Source organism: Propithecus coquereli, unplaced genomic scaffold, assembly GCF_000956105.1.
Source record: "Propithecus coquereli isolate 6110/MARCELLA unplaced genomic scaffold, Pcoq_1.0 Scaffold193, whole genome shotgun sequence".
Classification (NCBI taxonomy): Eukaryota; Metazoa; Chordata; class Mammalia; order Primates; family Indriidae; genus Propithecus; species Propithecus coquereli.
In genome coordinates, this window is record NW_012144190.1 from 1,391,655 (window position 1) to 1,409,146 (window position 17,492).

The 17,492-nt window shown below is 50.0% G+C and overlaps 2 protein-coding genes across 3 annotated transcripts; both read left to right on the top strand.

Annotated features, from left to right (window-relative positions):
• The first annotated feature begins 138 nt into the window (after positions 1-138).
• On the top strand, positions 139-4,586 carry KLK9 (kallikrein-related peptidase 9). The gene is made up of 5 exons (XM_012643142.1): positions 139-181; positions 329-485; positions 2,561-2,826; positions 3,982-4,118; positions 4,434-4,586. The coding sequence occupies exons 1-5, from the start codon at positions 139-141 to the stop codon at positions 4,584-4,586; spliced, it is 756 nt and encodes a 251-aa protein (XP_012498596.1).
• A 1,122-nt stretch (positions 4,587-5,708) lies between these two features.
• KLK8 (kallikrein-related peptidase 8) lies at positions 5,709-10,991 on the top strand. Of its 2 annotated transcripts, XM_012643121.1 has the most exons (6): positions 5,715-5,876; positions 6,306-6,383; positions 6,848-7,007; positions 7,167-7,426; positions 9,449-9,582; positions 10,792-10,991. In XM_012643121.1, the coding sequence occupies exons 2-6, from the start codon at positions 6,314-6,316 to the stop codon at positions 10,945-10,947; spliced, it is 780 nt and encodes a 259-aa protein (XP_012498575.1). In that variant the 5' UTR covers positions 5,715-5,876; positions 6,306-6,313; the 3' UTR covers positions 10,948-10,991. The 2 variants fall into 2 exon arrangements, with proteins under 2 accessions (XP_012498577.1, XP_012498575.1); XM_012643123.1 differs by lacking the exon at positions 6,848-7,007 and having other exon boundaries at positions 5,709-5,876.
• Positions 10,992-17,492: the final 6,501 nt, after the last annotated feature.

A 17,492-nucleotide genomic window follows, 5' to 3' on the forward strand; every position in this document is an offset into this window, starting at 1 on the left:
CCAGGACTTCCCCCTCCCCCAGGGATATTTCCCAACTCTGATTAATCATGGGGGTGGCCACAGGGAGGAGGAAGGAGATGGCATGGCTTACCATAAAGAAGCGCCCAGCACGCTGGAGGACCTAAGCGCCCAGAGGCCATGAAGCTGGGATTCATCTGTGTTCTGCTCTCTCTCCTGGCAGGTGAGGCTCCATGGCTCCCCTGCCCATCCCTCTGGCTCTTGCCCCTGTCCTGGGCTTCTGCCCCCTGTCCTCTGGGCTGCTGAGCACCCTCTCCCGGCCCTCCCAGCCTGTTCCTTGCTCACCCAGTTGCCTCTCACCCCACCCCAGGGCACTGCTGGGCAGACACACGCGCCATCGGGGCGCAGGAATGTCACCCCAACTCACAGCCTTGGCAGGCTGGCCTCTTCTACCTCACCCGGCTCTTCTGCGGGGCGACCCTCATCAGTGACCGCTGGCTGCTCACAGCTGCCCACTGCCGCAAGCCGTGAGTGACCGGGCCTGGCCACTCCGGGAATGGGCGGGTTGGGGTCAGGAGAGGGTGAGGGAGGCTGTAGGCAGGAAGTGCGGAGCCTCTATTTCTTATACCTAGGATTTCAAAGGGTCGCTTCCCAAATCCTAAAATTCTAGCGTGCTAACATATCTGGTTCTAACAATCTAAGACTCGAAACTTGGACTCTTAGAATCCTAGATTGACCCAGAGAAATCCAGAATCTAGAATCCTAAAATCTTGAAATTTTGAATCCATGAAATTTTTCAGTAGCCTTAGCAAATGCTACAATCATAGATTCAGACTATTAGAATCTTAGCAATCTAGATCAACATTGCCCAATGCAATCATACACCAGCTACATGGGTAAGTTTGCATTTTCTAGCAGAGACATTAAAAAAAAAGAAACAGGCAAATTTAATTTTAATAATGGATTTAACTTGACATACTCACAATATTGTTATTTCAACATGTAATCAGTTTTTAAATAACTATGAATAATGTAGTTCACTTTCTTTTTTTGGCGCTAAGCGTTTGAAATCCAGCTTGTATTTTATACATAGGGCACATCTCAAGTTGGACGAGCTACATTTCAAGTGCTCAATAGCAGTATCGGCTGGTGCAATCCTAGGATCCTAGATTCAGAGTTTTCTAGGTTTGTTGAATATTGAAACTCACAGTATCCTAGAATACTGTGATTCAGAGAATTCTAGAGTCTTAAACTATTTGAATCCCAGACTCTCAAATTTCTAAAATTATAGATGTACAGAATTCTAGAATAATAAAATTCTAATTTTCTCATCCCAGAATATTAGAATTCCAGGTTCTTTAAGTCTTAGACTTAATTGAAATCATTTTAAAATACTGGGTTTTTTCTTTTGATCCAGCGAAATGTAGAATGTTAGAGTCTTAGACTCATAAGAATTTAGAACTTGAGCCTCATGGAGTTCTAGAATCATGGCTAATAGGGTGTCAGAATCTAAGAATTCTAGAATCTTAGATTCTGGGCATTCTGACAGTATCCTAGAATCTACCTGATGCGGGAATCTTCTCTACATTACCCTTGAAAAGTGACCATCCACACCGCTCCAATACTCTGCCCTCCAGGAGTAACGCACAGGTGCTGGTATGAGATGTTTTGTGGGAATTTCCCATCATGCATCACTCCATGATGGGAACTCTTTTAACTCAGGCCTGTATATCACTCTGGCAGAACAATGTTTAGATTTTAGCACAAAGACAAAGCAGGAGAGATGCAGAGATGCAGAGTTAGAAGAGATTCAGAGGCAGGGACAGGGGTTACCTTCCCAAACCCAGAGCCAAGACAATGAGGGTGACAGAGAGGGACAGAGCTAGAAATAACACCTCATACTCCCTAGACATTGAATTCTCAGTCATTAGTCTGCTGCCTCATGTCAGAGGTCAGAGGCAGGGGATGGGTCCCCAGCTGTCCTGGACATGGACCGGGAGCAGAACAAGTGGGCTGGGACTGCCCTGAGAGGGCTTCAGCCTGGACCTCAGGACAAAGTGCATTGCAGGGTGAGGGCTATGACAGACCGGAAAAGCCTGAGGCCATAGATGACCCCCAGGTTGGGGATTTTCCATGCTCCATCCCCCCCATACACACACACCAAACACACACACAGAGCCACTCCCACAGAAGCCACCAGACCTGTGGGGACATGGGGTGGGGCTGTTATTGTGTAGTAGGTGGGGCCCCCAAGTGCCCACACCGTTCCAGGGAACCCAGGTCACCACCAAGGATCCAGGTGGGGTAGGGAGGAAGGTGGCTCACTCAGCACAGGGCTAGGAGGGGATGCAAGCTTTTGGGGGAGGGTTACAACAATGCAAGGGGCAGACAAAAAGTCAGAGTGGGGAGCAGGGACCCAAAGAGGGTGTGTGCCTTGCTTAAAATCACACAATACTCTGGGTTAGACATAGATGATGGAGGCCCAGAGAGGGTGTGTAGCTTGCAGAGGGTCACTCAGCACCCTGATGGACAGAGAAAGAGGACTGGGTCTGAGAAGACCCCTATCTTCCCCCAACTTGACCTCTGAGGCATGTCCCAGCAGGCATCTGTGGGTCCGCCTTGGAGAGCACCACCTCTGGAAATGGGAAGGTCCAGAGCAGCTGTTCCGGGCCACAGACTTCTTCCCCCACCCTGGGTTCAACAGTGACCTCAGCGCCAATGACCACAATGATGACATCATGCTAATCCGTCTGCCCAGGCGGGCACAGCTGAGTCCCGCTGTGCAGCCCCTCAATCTCAGCCAGACCTGCGTCTCCCCGGGCACACAGTGCCTCATCTCAGGCTGGGGCGCCGTGTCCAGCCCCAAGGGTACGACTTCATCCATGGCACTCCCTTACGTCTCATGCCCAGGGTCTGACTCCTCTCCTCCCCACTGTCTGTCTGTCTCTCGCTCTCTACCAATCAGCATATCTCATCAAATCTAAGATGCTAGAAATTTTAAGTTGCATCATTATTTTATGAACCACTAGGAATGAAAAAAAAAGGTCGCATTGATGGTATGACGCCATTTACTGGAAGACACATCCTGATTTCAGAGATGGCTAAATGTGAAAATACACGCATCTTAGAATCTAAATAAGGCCTATGTCTCTTAGAGGCACAAATCAGCCACCCATTAGCCAAATTAGTTTTCAAGGTATCTTGAAAAAACAGTCTGAATTTGTTGCTGCCAATAGCTAAAACCTGGGAGGTTTTACATGCAAGCCAGGTTTCTGGATCCACTTGAAAAATTGGAAGAACTCACCTATATTCCCAAAATAGCAACCACTAGACAGCGGCAGTAGAGGCTGCCCACTCCAGACAAGGTGAGTTCTCTGGTCCGCTCCAGGTGACCCCGTCAGCTGATGCCTCCCTGCCCAGTCCCCTCCCCCACTTCTATGTACTTATCGATTCCCATGATACATCTGAGTTTGCGCCCGTATCTCACACAGATGCGTAAATGTATGTCTGTATCACATCTCTGCTGGCAACGCGGTATCTATCTCTGTCTATGTCTAGTGTCTCTATGTCTCTGTCCCTGTGTCTGTCAGTGACCACCTTCCTGCAAATGTCTGTTTTCCCCTGTATCTCACTGCCTTTCCCCACCTTGATGTCTACGGGTCTGTTCCTCCCTATTTCTTTATTATCTCCTCTGCGAATCTCTTTCCTCTAAGAGGTCTCTGTCTCCCTCTGTGGTCTCTGTCTTTCTCCGCGTTTCAGTATGAGTGTATCTCTTCTTGTCTCAGCTCTGTAAAGCTTTCTGTTTCTTTCTTTTGATCCTCTCCCCTCCGCATTTCCATCTGCTTCTCTTGCATGCTACGATTCTGTCTCTTTGTCACAGTCTCTTGTCTCTATCTTTGAGAGTCCTGTGATTTCGCCCCCTGGGTCCGCCTTTGGAAAGGCTGCAGGGAGGGCTCAGGGAGGCGGCGTCTGAGTGTGATGGGGACAGTTGCTGATGGCCCTGTGGATCTCCTTCCTCAACAGCGCTGTATCCAGTGACGCTGCAATGTGCCAACATCAGCATCCTGGAGAACAAATTCTGTCGCTGGGCATATCCAGGCCACATCTCGGACAGCATGCTCTGCGCAGGCCTGTGGGAGGGTGGCCGAGGCTCCTGCCAGGTGAGCCCCTACTCTGGGGAAGATGAGGCCGTCGGGCTGACTTTCCTGGGTCTTGGGGAGGAGAGGGCTGGGGCCCCAGGCTTCCTGGGTCAAAGTGAGGAGGGGAATGGGAGAGAATGGGGCCAGGGCCAGGGCCCGGACTCCTGTCCGTAAAAGGCAAGAGGGCTGGGGGCCCAGACTGCCTGATCCAAAGCAGGAGCGGGCTGGAGGTCGGGACTCCTGGGTGCTGGGAGGAGGAGGCTGGGGCCTTCCTGGGAAGGATTACTGTCATGAATAGACCCGCCTAACAGCTCCTCTGCTCTTCTCTGCGCACAGGGCGACTCCGGGGGCCCCCTGGTTTGCGATGGAACCCTGGCGGGCGTGGTGTCCGGGGGTGCGGAGCCCTGCTCCAGACCCCGGCGCCCCGCGGTCTATACCAGTGTGTGCCACTACGGGGACTGGATCCGAAAAACCATGGAGGACAACTGAGCCTTCAAGCCTCAGACGACCAAGAGAGGAGGGTGGGCGCGAGGTGGGGGGTTACTGCAGCGCTTGACCTCCAGCTGCCCTGTGGACAGTGAGGCTCCGCCCCCGCACGTGCGAGGTCGACCGCGATGGAGTCACGCCCCCTCAGGCAGAACAAGGACACGCCTTCGCCTCGCGTGTCCCGGTCTCTGTGACGTCACCAAGAATTGGCACCGCCCTCCCGGAATAGCGCAACCTGTGGCTCCGCCCCTCGGAACTCTGCCCAGTGGGACTTCCCTCCTGGACTCCACCCCTCGAGGCCCCGCCCCTCTGTCAGAGGCCCCGCCCCCTACTATGTCAGGGGCGCGGTGGCTCCGCCCACGTGGGAACCTGGCCGTGTCGGGTTCCTCCACTGGTGGCCCCGCCCTGGGCGTGACCTGGGTTTGAATCCTGGCGGGGACCCGACTGGGAGAAGTTGGGGGAGGGTCTCGATCCTGTTAGAGCCAATGGATGATTTTGCAATAAACGCGAGGAGCTGCGCCTTCCTTCTGCCTGCGCTGTGGGACGAAAGGAGGGCAACGGCTGGGCGGTGACGGGCAGACGAGGGACCCGCCACCGCGTCGCAATTCCCCCTTGACCCTCTAGGAAGTCCTGCCTGAAGTCTCTCTCCACCAGCCCCATTGCGGCAAGGCTCCGGGGTTCTTCTTGGGCTGGTCCCGCCGCCTCCAGGGGAAGGGGAAACCAGGTCACGGTGCCTCCCAAACCTGCCTTCCCAGATCCCCGACCTTTCAGGGGGCAGCGGGCGGGGCCCGATCCACCCTCAGGTGTCGGAACCAAAAAGACCCGCCTTCCTTCCGTTCCGGTTACTGGCAGCAGCCCCCTCCTACCACAAAAATCAGGCTCCAAGCCCCTCCTTCCAAAAGGACTTAAAGAATTCAGCCCCCAGACGACCCCTCCCTCAGTCCCAGCAATTATCAGCTACCAGCCCCTCCTCCCTCAGACCCAGGGGCCCCAGCTCTTTCAGAACCCGGAGTCACAGCACTGAGCCCCTCTGTGTCGCCTCAGGAATCTGAGACTCCAGGCCCTCCTCCCGCAAGATTTCACGCTCAGCCCCTCCACACCTCCTCGCTCACACCCAGGGTTCCAGTTCCCAGGTGCTCCGGGCCCGGTGCAGGAGGAGGAGGAGGGGCAGGAGGCGGGCATTCCCAGTTAAAAGGCTCGAGAATCGTGCGCTGGGCAGAGAGAACCCAAGTACTGGGGCCTCTTCCATTGGGTCCGAATCAGTAGGTGACCCCGCCCCCTGGATTCCGGAAGGTGAGGTGCAGGGGTACTGGGACACAGGCATCAGGCCCGGGGACCCCTCCTTCTCTAGGTTCCGGGACCCCCGCCTCAGATCCTCTTCTCCCTAAAGACGCAGCAACCCAGAACCCAGCTTCCTCCTGCCCAAGACTTAGGAGTCCCAGCTCCTAGCTCTCTGTCCCCTCAGACCCAGAAGTCCGGGACCCTAACTCCCTCCTCCCTTGGAATGTAGGACTCCAGTCCCCCAGCCCCCCTTAGGTTCGGGAATCTGGGCTCCCTGTCCCCTTCCTCCTCAGACTCAAGAATTCGGCCCCCAGCTCCTCGCTCCTGCAGAACGCAGAACAGCTGTGGATGCTCTCTGTTCCCTCCCCGGGCCCCAGATCTGGAACTGGGATTTCAAGCTCCTCTTTCCTGTCTCTCAGCCCCGTCCTCTCCCGCTCCCAGACCTCGCCATGGGACGCCCCCCACCTGGCTCAGTGATGACCTGGCTGTTTTTGCTCTTGCTGTGGGAAGCCTGGACAGGTGAGGGGGGTGGGGGGACCCCGAGGGGAGGGAGCCGGCAGGCAGCGGTGGGAGCCTGTGGAAGGCCGCGGTGTTTATGTGGGGGGGTGCGGTGCTGCGCGGCAGGGATGCGAAGTGCGTGGTGTAAGTGGGTGCCTCGGTGAGCTTTCTTGAGGGTGGGTGGAGGCAAGGAACACGTGGCGGCAGGCGGGAGTGGGTTCAGTTGTCCTGCAAATTGTGAGTACACAAAGCCTGCGGGGGCTGCTTGCTGGAGGGCACAGGTGCCCATGTGGAAGCATGTGGAAGTGTGCTGGGGTGTGTCTCGTGTACGATGACTCATGGGCTTAAACGAGTGTACGCCGGGGCTTCCTGCGTGAAGGTGCATGCGGAGAACTTGTGGTGTGTCCATTTGAACCCACAGTGGTCTTCCCGGCCCTGGCACTGTCCCAGAGGGTGGCGGTCCAACGCTCTCCCTCCTGCTGCAGGACGCGCCAGGGCACAGACGGACAAGGTGCTGGGGGGTCAGGAGTGCGCGCCGCATTCGCAGCCTTGGCAGACGGCCCTGTTCCAAGGGGAGCAACTGCTCTGCGGAGGGGTCCTTGTAGGCGCCAACTGGGTCCTCACAGCTGCCCACTGTAAAAAACCGTGAGTGGATGGCTGGGGCAGAGGTCGGTTGGGCCAGAGGAAAGAGGGGGCTCGGGTTTCAACTCAGGAGGGAGAGCACGAAGGACTCCTGGTCTGAGGGAGGTGGAGGCTAGGGACCTGGACTCCTGCCTGGGTCCCAAACTACCCCCACAATTACAGGAAGTATACAGTACGCCTGGGAGACCACAGCCTGCAGAGTAAGGATGGGCCAGAGCAAGAAATGTCTGTGCTTCAGTCCATCCCACACCCCTGCTACAACAACAGCAATGACGACCACAGCCATGATCTGATGCTCCTTCGACTACGTGGCCGGGCATCCCTGGGGCCCAAAGTGAAGCCCATCAACCTGACAGATCACTGCCCCCAAGCTGGCCAGAAGTGCACTGTCTCAGGCTGGGGCACGGTCACCAGTCCCCGAGGTAGTGGGCTTAACCTCTCCTGGGAGGGAGAGGAGGAGCTGGTTGGCCCAGTGGACCCCAAGCCATTGGCAAAACTTGGTCCCCCAGGAGGAGACAAGGAAGGGAAAGAGATTATGATGTTGAGAGTCACAGGGGGCCCAGGTTAGAAACCTTGAAGGCCAGACTATAAACAGGAGTGGTGAGAGAAAGAGAGCAAACTAGCAGATTATTAAGCAGAGCTTGAAGAAACCCTTTTTTATGGTGGAGAGTACCGTTCTACGAGAGCTTTTGTTATATAGGATTTTATATAATCTTCTCAACAGATTTGTGATATACAGACTCCTCCGAGACCCAGGAAAACAGGCTCCTAGACATCTTCCTCTTAAACCCAGGAAACCTGAGCCCTGCTCCCTTCTTCCCTCAGACCCAGATATCCAGGCTTTCCTCCCCCAGGACCCAGCAGTCTAGGTCCCCAGCTCCCTTCTCACTCTGGACCTCCATTGAAGCTTTCCCTTTGGGACTCCAGAATCCAGACAGCCCCTCACCCTACTCCACAGCGAAAACACGGGCTGAGCTCAGAGAGGCAGTGGGCTTTTCAGGAAGTGGCAAAACCAGGATTCGTGTCCCACCTGTCCGACTCCTACTTCGAATGAGAAAGTGTGATGCTGTAGAAACACACCTGCTCACGAGTGGGGTAGATGAGTTCAAACCACGGCACTTCCGCATTTCCCTGGACAAGCCCCTTTCCATCTCTTGGCCTCACTTTCCTCATCTGCAAAACGAGAATCATTACTCAATAGATTTTTGAGCTCCATGAGGACTCGGGTTACATTTATTTTCTTCATTGTGTGTTCTTAGTGCTCAGGATGGTGCCTGGTACACAGTAAGTGCTCCATAAATATTTGTTGAATAGATGAATGGATAATGAAATGGGTGAATGCATGCCTCCTTCGAAGTGCTATTGTGAGGATTACATGTGATTGTGAGACTGTGAGTGTATAGCTTCTGGCATATAGAGGTGCCAGATGGAAGTTTTTCCCCCACAAGTCTATTCCTCAAAGGAAGTTAATAAGAAAGATTAATTTTACTTTCAATCATTAATACAACACATTTATTGAGCACCTAGTATGCCCCAGGTGCTGTTGTAGGCACTGGGGATTACAGGATTTACGAACTATAAGAAGTCCCTGTCCTTATGGAGTTGCAAGCTAGGCGGGAGAAATAGACAATAAACAAATGCGTGTAAAATAAAATATTAGGTAGAGTTAAGTGCTATAGTGAACTATTGTGGAGGGTAAAAGGATAGTGAGTGATGGAGGGGTGGTGTTTTAGAGTGCTCAGGGAGGGCTTCTAGGAGGAGGTGACACTTAGAAGGAGTAGAAATTTGCAGAGATTGAGGACCTGGTGGTCTGAGGGGCAGGAAGACTGGAGTGATAGGGTCAGAGGTGTCATAAGGGGACATCTTCAAGTCCCCTCTGCCCCTCGATTTGAAAATGACTCAGGGCGAGGAAAAAAATGTGAGATCCAAGGGCCCCTCTCTAGATGGAGAAAGCCAAGTAGCAGAGGGCACAGGTTTGTTTAATGTCATGAGAAGTGGCCGGGCGCGGTGGCTCTCGCCTATAATCCTAGCACTCTGGGAGGGAGGCCAAGTGGGGAGGATCCCTTGAGCTCAGGAGTTTGAGACCAGCCTGAGCAAGAGCGAGACCCCATCTCTACTAAAAGTAGAAAAATTGGTCGGGCGTCATGGCGCATGCCTGTAGTCCCAGCTACTTGGGAGGCTGAGACAGGAGGATCACTTGAGCCCAGGAGTTCGAAGTTGCTGTGAGCTATGCTGATGCCACCGCACTCTACCTGGGGTGCCAGAGTGAGACTCTGTCTCAAAAAAAAAAACAACAAAAAAACTGATGAGAAGCGATGTGCCCTGTGAAATGTGTCAGAAAACTCCCCATGCAGCTGTGGGTGGACCGTAGAGAAGTTAGATCCAGACCGGGATGGAGGCAAAGGGTTGCTCTGTCAGGGAACTTACAACCTCTCCCCCCTCAGAGAATTTTCCTGACACCCTCAACTGTGCAAAAGTAAATATCATTAACCAGAAGAAGTGTGAGGACGCCTACCCAGGGCAGGTCACAGACAGCATGGTCTGTGCTGGCAGCAGCAATGGGGCTGACACGTGCCAGGTGAGTGACTTCTGAAATCTCCCTCCTCTCTCCTCCCTCCTCCCTCCTCCCTCACGCCACTCTAGAGGCTGAAGGCTTGGCTGGGGTGTGTGTGTGGGGGGGCTGATCTCAAAGAGTTAGTATCCATGGAGGTCGCCTTCATCTCTGCAGAATGGGAGCCAGGTTCAGAGAAGGCCAAACTCTCCCTCAAGGTCCCACCGCATAGGGATCAAGAGCATTGACTCGTCACTGTCATTTTCTTGAGAACTCTTGCCTGCAGGATGGAGTGCAAAGAGGGAGGCTATAGAGGATGAGGGGAGGTGTCAATAAAGTCTAAGGCTAGAGGGTAGGCAAGCTCCCTTTCCCAGTGTTACCTCCTGGAATTTGGGCCGACTTTACCACTGGCCAAGTAGTCACCCACTTTTCCTTGAGACCTGACTGGGTTCCCAAGGATGGTTCTCTTCTCCTGTGATTTGTTCCTTGAGGAGCAATGCTGGTTTCCCAGTTGGCTGGGGAATGGCACCATTGACTTCAATGTTTCCTCAATGAGCTCCCATTCCCTTGTCTTGGGATTTATCATAGATGTAACGCTCTTTCCTGTGGGTGCAACTCCAGTCTGCTGTCCTTGGAGCTCCCCCTGGCTTTGTCCCTTCATGTAAGACCCACCCCCTTTGTTAATGATTGGTCCCTGAAGACAATGCTTTCTTCCCCATTGGCCAAGAATGGAGTCATGTCCATCAGTGATACTACCACAAAAGCCAATCTCCCTGGATTGTTCCATAGAGACAGTGGTCTCCTTCACAAAGATTTCAGCCACCATCCTGTTGTGTGTGACTGTGTGTGTGTCTCACTAGAACCCTGAGCCTTTGTCCTGTGTTTGGTAACTGGAATCAATGATCTCTTCACTATTGGCCAGGAATTGGAGGCAACGTCAGCTCAGTCACTTCCATGTAATCTCCACTGTCTTCTCAATGGGCTGGACCCTTGAGAACTGATCCTTTTCCCTAATTGGTCAGGATTTTGACCATTGCCCTTAGACATCCTGTCTGTTTGTGCGCATGGAGGACCCAAACCCCCTCCTGACTAATCTCAGGAGACCATTCTCCTATCTCCATTGGCTAGAGGGAGCTAATCTTGCTGAAGAACTGGTATTAAATACTCTGGATATAGCAGGAAAAGGAACTTTGTGAGCATGTTAGGTGAAGCCCCCTTCTCATTCTCCCTCTCCAGGGCGATTCTGGTGGCCCTCTGGTGTGCGATGGTGTACTCCAGGGCATCACATCCTGGGGCTCAGACCCCTGTGGGTTGCCGCATAAACCTGGTGTCTATTCCAACATCTGCCGCTACCTGAACTGGATCAAGAAGACAATGGGCCCCAAGGGCTAATCCTAAAATGAGCCCTGCATCTGCCTGAATAAACTCGCAACTCTGCTTGGCTCCTTGCCTGTCTGGTTTTGGCCCTGTGGGAAGGGGTGGATGGGGGGAAGGCTTGGTGGGCATCTGGAGAGACTGGGACCCCATGTTCACTCTGGCCATCACCATTGCCTGCAGCAACCCCCCTTTTTTCTAGAAGTATTGGGTGAGTGAGAGGCTTATCTAAGGAAAGAGAAGACACACAAGAGTTTTCAAACGTCCAGTGGCATGGTCTGTGAAAGACAGTTTTGAAAAGGTTTTTGTTTAATTTTTCTAAGCAGCTAAAGTCTTTACAGACTTTGGAGGGAGATTCCCACCCGCCTTTAAAAAGAAACAGTGAGATATGCATAGGGAAGAGTGCAGAAAATATATGAAGAACTTAAATATTAGCAAACACCCATGAAACCTGCACTCAGGTCAAAAATCTTTTTTTTTTTTTCCAAAAATCTTGACAGCCACCAAAAATCTAGAAATCTTTCTCACAGCTTAGAGCCCTCTAGTGGTGTCTGCTGTGGTAGAAGGAAATGAATGTTGAGTCTGATTTGAAATGTGAAGCAAAGGGCATTTGCAGTTTTCATTAATATAAGTAGTTTTAGGCGAAGACGTGTATGGAGGGAGGGTAGTTATTGTAAGGATATAAATAGTCACTCTCCTGGGATTTCTCAGATTATGTTCTCATGAAAAAGAATCTGATTGATCCAGCTCACCCTGTCTCCTTCAGCTGCATCATAGGTAACTGGATGGCCAATCGTCTGACTGCATTATGGTCAGGTGACCAATCCTATCCAATCAGTGGCTATTTAGAGTCATGTGATATAAAACATGGCCACCTAGGGCTATGAGAAGGCAATTCTTCACAAGGGATGTGGGTGTGTGAGATGCCTTGCATCCTCCATGACAGTCTGCCAACACCAGAAATCCTGAGGAAGTCTTTCAAGACTGACATTAAACTTCTGAGGCCAGGGATGCATTTGTGGAGGGGCTACCTAAGGAACATCCTAACTCAAAGAATTGTTTTATAATTTTTATTATGAAAACTTTCAAACATATGCAAAATAGAATAGCATAATGAATCCTCATTTACCACCATCTAACTTCAACAATTAATGCAAAACCAATTCTTGTTTCACCTGTACTCCCACACACTTCCCTAATGCTAGAATACTTTAAAGCAAATCTCATTCATCATATCATCTCATTCTTAAATATTTTATTATGTATTTCTTTTTTTTTTTTTGAGACAGAGCCTAGCTCTGTTGCCTGGGCTAGAGTGCCGTGGTGTCGGCCTAGCTCACAGCAACCTCAAACTCCTGGGTTCAAGCGATCCTCCTGCCTCAGCCTCCCGACTAGCTGGGAATACAGGCATGCACCACCATGCCCAGCTAATTTTTTCTATATATTTTCAGTTGTCCAGCTAATTTCTTTCTATTTTTAGTAGAGACAGGGTCTCACTCTTGATCAGGCTGGTCTTGAACTCCTGACCTTGAGCAGTCCTCCGGCCTCGGCCTCCCAGAGTGCTAGGATTACAGGCGTGAGCCACCGTGCCCAGCCAATACTTTATTATATATTTCTAAAACAGGGGGTGCAAACTACAGCTGGTAGGCCAAATCTCATGAGCTAATAATAGTTTTACTATTTGATTGACATAGGGAACCCTAATTAAGCAAGATGCTATCCACTGAAAAGAATTAATTCCACTCTTCTTATTAGTAGACTTGTATGACAAAAATTTGTGCTAAATTATTATTACTATATTTTAAATTTTGTAAATTAAAAATTAGGAAAATTTATTTTCTCTCTTGTTATTAAGTATCTACATTTTTGTCTCCTGGTCCCTACAGCCTAAAATATTTATAGGCTGGCCCTTTATAGAAAAAGTTTGCCAACCATTGCTCCAAAAGATAGACTTTTTTAAACATAACCAACTTACATTATCACACTTTACAGAGTTGATGATAATTCCTTAATATCATCCGACATCCAGAAGGTATTTAATGTCTCCAAAGGAAGATAAGCCAGAGAAGACTTAAAGATTGATTTAGTCAATCTTGAGTACTGAGGGGTGTGAGCATGTTGGCTGACGTGTGGGAAGGGAAAAGATTTATCCAAGGTCAACTAGCAATTCAGGAATAGAACCATGGACTGTGGAGTCTGGCAAAAGATCCGAGCATCAGAAACAGATAAAGGCCGAGAGAACCCACCTTGCCAGGGGCCTCTTGGATACAAGGGTCAGAGCTCCAATTCAAACTGGCTTAAACAAAGGAGGGAACTTTTTGGCTTAGGTGACCAGGAGAGCTGCAGAGGTAGTTCATGATGCCGGAAGAAGAGACATGGGTACCCGAACCTCAAGTATTGAAATGATGACTTCAGTCAATCATATGTCTCCGTCTCCCTTTGCTGCTTTCTCTCTGTCACTCTGCCTTCCTCTTTCTGGCTCTGTTTCTCTCTCTCATGGGTGTGAGCTGTTGCTCCACTCAGCATGTCTCTTCTTTTCTCCTAGAATCTCATTGTAGGCTCTATAGGCAGACTTCTTTACATGGAGGGAATACAGCAGCTACTGACAGATACAGTGAAGCAAACCCAGCACAAACAAAGACTTCCTTTCTCCCAGCACCTTGATATTAGCCCCAGGGAAAACTCTAACTGATCCAGCTTGAACTGGGCCCACCTCTTGGATCCATTATTGTTGATGGGGAGAAAGCAGTGATCTCACTGGCTTGGTCCAATGAATGGGTGGGGTTGAAGAACTATTATTGACAGTTTCACTAAAACCATAGGAAATGAGGGAGCATCTCCCTGAAAGAAGTGGGGTGCTGCTCTTGAAACGAAGGGGGAAGAGAATCCAGGAAGTCAAAAACAATGGGCCATCAGCACCCACGGGCTGAGTCAGGCGTTGCCAGGGTCACAGTGCCCAGGATCCCTCAGGGCAAGGCATAGCTGGCAGGATAGTTAGATGCCAGTTCCCAGGTGTGATCATGAGCTTAAAGATGAATCATCAAGCAAAGAAAGGTTCAGGACATCATTCTGAGGGCGAGGAAGGTATGAAGCTAGGTGCCTGGGTGGGACTTAGCAACAGGTGCTAGGACTAAACCCAAAGGGCACAGGCTGGCTCTCACCAATGTGGGGGTATGCATCATTAATAGGCCCAGGGGTTCCAAGTCTGTTTTAAGCCAAATGAGACTCAGGGAAATCTCCTCCTCAGAGTGTGGGTTTGTGCAGTGGCGATACCATGGGCGTTTGAATCCACAGCATTCAAATTCTGATACTTCTGACTCCTTAGCTGTGTATCTTTGCTGAAGTAATCTAATCTCTTTCAAACTTCCATTTTCTCACCTACAAAATGAGGATGATAACCCTCACTTAGACCAATGTGAGGACTAGAGACAAGGTCCGCGAAGCACCTGACACACCACACTGTTGGTAGACAAGAAATGGGTGCTCATATTAATTTAGGGTCTGTTATGTGCTCATAAATTTTCCATTCACAATTTTATTTAATCCCCCCATTTGCCTTGAGACGTAGGTTTTGCTTCTTCCCACTTCAGAAAGGGACAAAGTGAGACTCAGAAAAATGAAGTCACTTACTCAAAGTCACAGAGTGGGCACATGGAATTCACACCTGGGCTGGACTGACGCATGAGGCCAAGTTTCTATCACACCCCATTGCAGTGAACAGCTTGGGGATCAAGCAGGACTGAATCTAAAGCTGGTGGATCTGTTGATGCCAGAGGTTTGCAAACTAGTATTTTTTAAAGTACTGCTTGTGTTCCCTTCTCTGGTCTGGGCTGGGTGCTGAAGAAAACAACAGCGAACACCAGACACATTTCCTCTGCATGTGAAGACCAGTATTTAACAACAAAATCAGATTAAATAATTAAGAACATAATTTACAGAATGGCAGATAGTGCAAAGCACAGCATAGACGTTATGGTGATTTAGGAGTGAGTAACAGGGCTCCAGAGTAGCATAGCTCCTTCCTCTTTTTAACAGATTGCTGAGGAGGCAGAGGACTGAGGGATGAGAGAATCCAGGGATGAAGATTTGGGCAGTAGATAACAAACTGGTTATCTACTACAATTTCTATCTTTGAGAAACCAGGAAGGAAAGATGTGGGTTGCTGGGTCATGGAGCTGGGAGGTCAGGGGAGCTGGGGAATGCTTCTCCTTGATTTGGGAGCCAAAGTGAGAAAGGTTGACACTCCAGAAGGCTGGGGTCCTGCTGGGGAACTGGCGAGCCTAGGTGTAGAGTTCTGGGATCTGATTTTGGATCCAATGAGAGTAAACATCTTAGAAGTTTTGGGGACTTGGCTTGAATTTAATTAATATGACATCAACATTAGTATGTTGTTATCCGGCAGACTTTATCTTAGAGTTTGTGTGAAACAAAGGCTCAAAATTGAGTGTGGAGTTGGAAAAATTAAAAGGCAATGAAGGAAAGAGATGGGGATGGAAACGTGGATGGTTTTTCAGGTAGAAATTGTGTCGAGGATGAGAATAGGGGTGGGATTGGGTTCAGAGTGTTAGGATTGATGTCGGATGTGAGAGGGGTTCATGGGGAGGATATCAGTGTGGGCTTCCTGCAATATGACAGGGATGGAGACTAATGGCCAAGTTGTACATGGGGCAGGTTTGGAACTGAGGTTATGGTGACATTCAGTACTTGCGTCAAGGCTGAGTTTGGCTTATGGTTAGAAGTTCAGGGTTCAGGTCAAGAGTCAGGGTCAAGGTTGGTTGAGGGCCGGGTCCTGGCCTGAGTTGACATTGGGAGCCAGGAACTCAGTCGAGATTTAGGTTTTGGGTTGAGGTACACACTGGGGTTGGTCAAGGATAAAGCAGGACTTGAGGTTTAAGATTGGGTATGAGTTAGTGTTTGGGGTTTGTGTCACAATTGGTGTTGGGAGCTGTGCCAAATAAAGGTTAGAGTTCTGCTCAAGGTCAGGGTCTGAGGTCTTTCTCATCCTATCAGAAGCAATTGATCATGCCTGACCATGCCTTCTCCATGAACGGCACCACCAGATATCCAGAAAAAGACTCTGAAGTCTAATAACATCCCCTCCACCTCGCCACAACCTCCATCCTGTCCATTGCCAAGGCCTGCAGCTTCTTCCTCCTGAGTGCATTTCTAACGCGTCTACTTAGTGTCATCTCTACCTCCCAATCACCTTTATCCAAGTCACCAGCATTTCTCATCTGGACAAAAGCAAGGATTTCCCCATGGTGTCCCAATATCTTCACTTTCCCCCAGACCCATCCTTCTTACAGCAGCCAGGGTGATATTTTGAAAATATACATCTTATGTTACTCCCCTGACTAAAGTCCAAGTGGTTCTCCATTGTTCACAGGATCAAGTGACTCACCGTGACATACGAGGCTCTTCATGGTCCGGTCCCATCAACCTCTGGTCTCCGCCTTCCATCTCAGGCCCTTTGTACATGCTGTTTCCTCTACATGACATACTCTCCCTGCTCTGCCCATTTTCTTCTAGTTAATGTTTACTCTTCTCAACACTCAGCTCATTGTCACTTTCTGGGTCAAAACTCCTTGGAAATGCTTTCATAATACCCTGCACCTTTCCTTCAGAGCACACAGTATAGTTGTATTTTTGCATTTGTTCATGAATTATTTTATTATTTTTCTTTTACATGAGACTGTCAGCTCCTTGAGGGAAGAGACGCCATTTGGGTTTATGAGCCATTGCATCCTCAGCACCCAGCCTAGCCTGGAATATAGTTGGTACCCAACATATATTTCTCAAGTGTATAAAGGATTGGGTCTGAAATGGGATATGGGATGAGTGATGGAGAGAGAGCTACGACTGGAGGCATGATTGGGTTTGTTATTAATGTGGCTTCAAGATATGGAGTCAAGTTAGAATTGGATTTGGATTTATGGTTTGGGATCAGATTTGGGATCTGAATTGAGATTTGAATTCAATATTGAGGTCTCAGAAAGGATGATTTTGGCTACAAGGACCAAACCACTGTAAACCAGAAAGGAAACCTGAAAAAGTCATGAGATGAAGGGGCTCCACAGTTGGCCAATTCAACCGCATTGAAGATCTAATCCTGGTCTCTCTGTTTGGCCATCTCAGAGTTTTGGCTTGGTCCAGGACCACATTCCTCCATGGTGCCAGGAGGACTGCCACAGTTCCAGGATTTGCATCTAGAAGGGGATGCCATCTAGCAGAAGAGAAGGGAACTCTGGACGCCTCTTTTTGAAAAGAAGGAAATCTTTTCTAGAAGTGCCTCAGTGGTCTTCTGCTCCCTCCTCATTGGCCGGAACTGCCTCACACGTCCATTTATCAACTAATCCAGCAAGCGAAATGCAGCTTACAGTCGTGATGAACATAGAGCACTACCCAAACCAAACGGAGGCCCTGCTAGAAAGGCGGAAGGAGTAAGTGCTTGGGGAGGTGACAATAATGTCTATCACTGTGGGTCACAGGTAGAACTGGGTTAGGGTCAGGATTGAGATAAAGTTTGGACTCAGGGTTGAGGGATGAATCCTGTTTTGGGGTCT